At 59.9% G+C, this 3,251-nt stretch overlaps 1 protein-coding gene across 1 annotated transcript in view; it reads left to right on the top strand.

Annotated features, from left to right (window-relative positions):
- The window catches only part of LOC103605693 (mucin-5AC-like), a gene marked incomplete at its 3' end in the record, with an annotated part of 22,403 nt that overhangs the window by 10,666 nt on the left and 8,486 nt on the right, over positions 1–3,251 (top strand). Inside the window, exons 17-21 of the mRNA XM_008590320.1 lie at positions 1,546–1,672; positions 1,915–2,170; positions 2,256–2,290; positions 2,652–2,770; positions 2,985–3,136. Coding sequence (XP_008588542.1) covers positions 1,546–1,672; positions 1,915–2,170; positions 2,256–2,290; positions 2,652–2,770; positions 2,985–3,136 — 689 coding nt within the window. The remainder of the gene's footprint in view (positions 1–1,545; positions 1,673–1,914; positions 2,171–2,255; positions 2,291–2,651; positions 2,771–2,984; positions 3,137–3,251) is intronic.

The following is a 3,251-nucleotide window of genomic DNA, read 5'->3' as shown; positions in this document are numbered from 1 at the left end:
TTGGGACCCAAGTCTCATTTAACTTTCATTTGACACTGGGTGTCCGGCTCCCTGGACCGAGCCAGGGAGGGAAGTGGGGCTCAGTCTCAGGTGGTCCTGGCCTTCTCCTCGCCCTCCTGCTGCCCAAGAAGCAGGGGTCCCCTGCTTGTCTGTCCACTGGTGTCCCTAGAAGGTGGCAGCTCTGCGGGGTGCAGGAAATGAGAGAACCAGCTGCCATGGCTTCTTGACACTGCACTCCATTGGGAGGGGCTCTCTCTTGGGAGGACACCAGCCGCCCGTGCTGCTGTTGGCAGCGTGACTAAGAGCCACTGACCGCCGTTCCCCTCTGTCCCCAGAGAAGTACGCCCAGCACTGGTGCTCACGACTGACCGACACCGACGGCCCCTTCACCCGGTGCCACACCGCCGTGGACCCAGCCACCTACTACTCGGTAGCGTGCGCCCACCCGCCTCTCGCCTCCCAGCGGAGGCCCGGCTGCTGGGCTGAGCGGTGCCACAGGCAGCGGGGTCTGCCATCAGACCTGTGTCTCCAGCTCCACCCTCACCCATACGCTCGCTCACTCATGCATTCACTGAGCCGCCCGTTCTCTCGTGCAGTATTCATTCATTCATTCCTTCATTATCTCACTCATCCATTCCCTCATGCACTCACTCACTCCCTCACTAATGCAGTCATGCATTCATTCGTTCATTATTCACTCATTCATTCATTCATTCACTCATTCATTCCTTCATTATCTCACTCATCCATTCCCTCATGCACTCACTCACTCACTCACTAATGCAGTCGTGCATTCATTCATTCATTATTCACTCACTCATTCATTCATTCACTCACTCATTCCTTCATTATCTCACTCATCCATTCCCTCATGCACTCACTCACTCCCTCACTAATGCAGTCATGCATTCATTCGTTCATTATTCACTCACTCATTCATTCATTCACTCATCCATTCCCTCACTCACTCACTCACTAATGCAGTCGTGCATTCATTCATTCATTATTCACTCACTCATTCATTCATTCACTCACTCATTCATTCCTTCATTATCTCACTCATCCATTCCCTCATGCACTCATGCACTCACTCACTAATGCAGTCATGCATTCATTCATTCACTCACTCATTCATTCATTCACAGCATGTTTACTGAGTTAGTCTTGTGCCTGTGGCCCTATAGCAGGCACAGGGATAAACCCCAAGGGTTTGTGGCTAGCGAGGCCCCAGGGGCCAGTAGGAAGTCAGACAGTGGCCAAGGTGATGTGCTGTGTCTGAGGTGGGGCATGGGCCTGTTGGGTCCTTCCAGCACCTCCCTGCCCTATACCCTATATAGGTGCACCCTGCGGTTCTGCTGAGGGAGTGGGTGGACCCCTAGTGAGGACTCGGGGGGCGTCCTGGGGGCGGCTGAGAAGATCGGTAGATGCGGGGGTGGAGGGATCCAGGCAAGGGCTGGGCTATGGAGGAGGGCAGGCAGCCTAAGGGATGTTCGCTGGGTATGGGCTGGGTCCCCTGACCCCTGACCCCTGACCCTTGACCCCCAGAACTGCATGTTCGACACGTGCAACTGTGAGAAGAGCGAAGACTGTCTGTGCGCGGCCCTGTCCTCCTACGTGCATGCCTGCGCCGCCAAGGGCGTGCTGCTCAGCGGCTGGAGGGGCGGCGTCTGCAGTGAGTGGTGGCGGCCCACGGTCCTGGCACACCCCACCCAGTGTCCCCTAGTGGCTCAAGCAGAGGCTCCCAGTGCCCACACTGCCTCAGAAGCCAAGGAGCTCCCAGGCTGTTGAGGTCCCAGGACCCTAGCCAGGGGGCATCTGGGGACAGCCTGGGGCAGAGGGAGAGAGACCAGCTGCTGACTGCCAGTCTCTGTGCCCTCAAGTGTCCTGAGTGTCCTCTCCCCTGGCACCCCGCAGCAAAGTCATTGACCACCTGCCCCAAGTCCATGACCTACCACTACCATGTCAACACCTGCCAGCCCACCTGCCGCGCCTTGAGCGAAGAGGACGTCACCTGCCAGGTCAGCTTCGTCTCCGTGGACGGCTGCACCTGCCCCACAGGCACCTTCCTGGATGATGCTGGCAAGTGTGTGTCGGCCACCAGCTGTCCCTGCTACTACAGGGGCTCCGTGGTCCCCAACGGGGAGTCGGTGCACGACAGCGGAGCCGTCTGGTAAGAGCCCCTCGGGTGGGCTGAGTCCCGGGCACTCGCTGGCCAGGAGTGGACACTCTGAGCACCCTCCCCTCTGTCCTCACAGCACCTGCACACGGGGCAAGCTGACCTGCGTTGGAGGCACTGTCCCCACCTCAGGTGAGCCCTCAGTCCTCATTGTCCCCAGGAGCAGCCCTGAGGAACGGCAGGGTTTGTTGTCGGTCAGCTTGTGCATCAGGTGTGGTCTGTGCCCCTGGCTCGGCGAGGGGGGAGGGAAGGGGTGTGGGCACACCCCCACACGTGACATACCACACACATAACACACGGTGCACATAACCCAGCACGCACACACTCATGTACCCACAGCACGGACACGCACCCCATCTGCACACCCAGAGCAGCCGCAGACTCAGCCATTGGGGAACACGTGGGTCAAGGCGTTGCGGCAGCCCATGTCCTTCAGAGTGAGCCTAGCAGGTGGTGGGTTGGGGTCCTCTGAAAGGCCCTCTCCCCTCCCCAGAATGTGCCGCACCCATGGTTTATTTTGACTGCCGCAACACCACATCCGGGGACACTGGGGCTGGCTGTCAGAAGAGCTGCCACACCCTGGACATGGCCTGTGTAAGTGCCTGGTGACCCCTCATAACCCCTCATGACCCCCTGAGACCCCCTGTGACCCCTCACCACTCCCACCTGCTATGGGCTCCTGTGCAGACCCCTCAGGCCCCCCTCATGGCCGCTCCTGGGGTGGGGGGCTGCCAAGCTCAGGAACGCACCAGCAGGACACTGCCCATGCTCGCTGGCCGCGCCGTCACCAGTGTGCGTGCCCCCACAGTACAGTTCCCAGTGTGTGTCTGGCTGCATCTGCCCCGATGGGCTAGTGGCAGATGATAATGGCAGCTGCATCGCGGCAGAGGCCTGCCCCTGCGTGCACAACGAGGCCAGCTACCAGGCTGGCCAGAGCATCCGCGTGGGCTGCAACACCTGGTACGTGTGGGCTCAGGGCCTCGTGGGGGGAAGGGCCGACACCCCATGGGCAGCCCAGTCAGTGAGGCCCGACAGCATGCACATGCAGGCCGGGTCCTCCGCAGGGCCATAGGCT

This window comes from Galeopterus variegatus, unplaced genomic scaffold, assembly GCF_000696425.1.
Source record: "Galeopterus variegatus unplaced genomic scaffold, G_variegatus-3.0.2 Scaffold5988, whole genome shotgun sequence".
Taxonomy (NCBI): domain Eukaryota; kingdom Metazoa; phylum Chordata; class Mammalia; order Dermoptera; family Cynocephalidae; genus Galeopterus; species Galeopterus variegatus.
The sequence above is the reverse complement of the archived record's forward strand: the minus strand, read 5'-3'. Positions and strand labels throughout refer to the sequence as shown.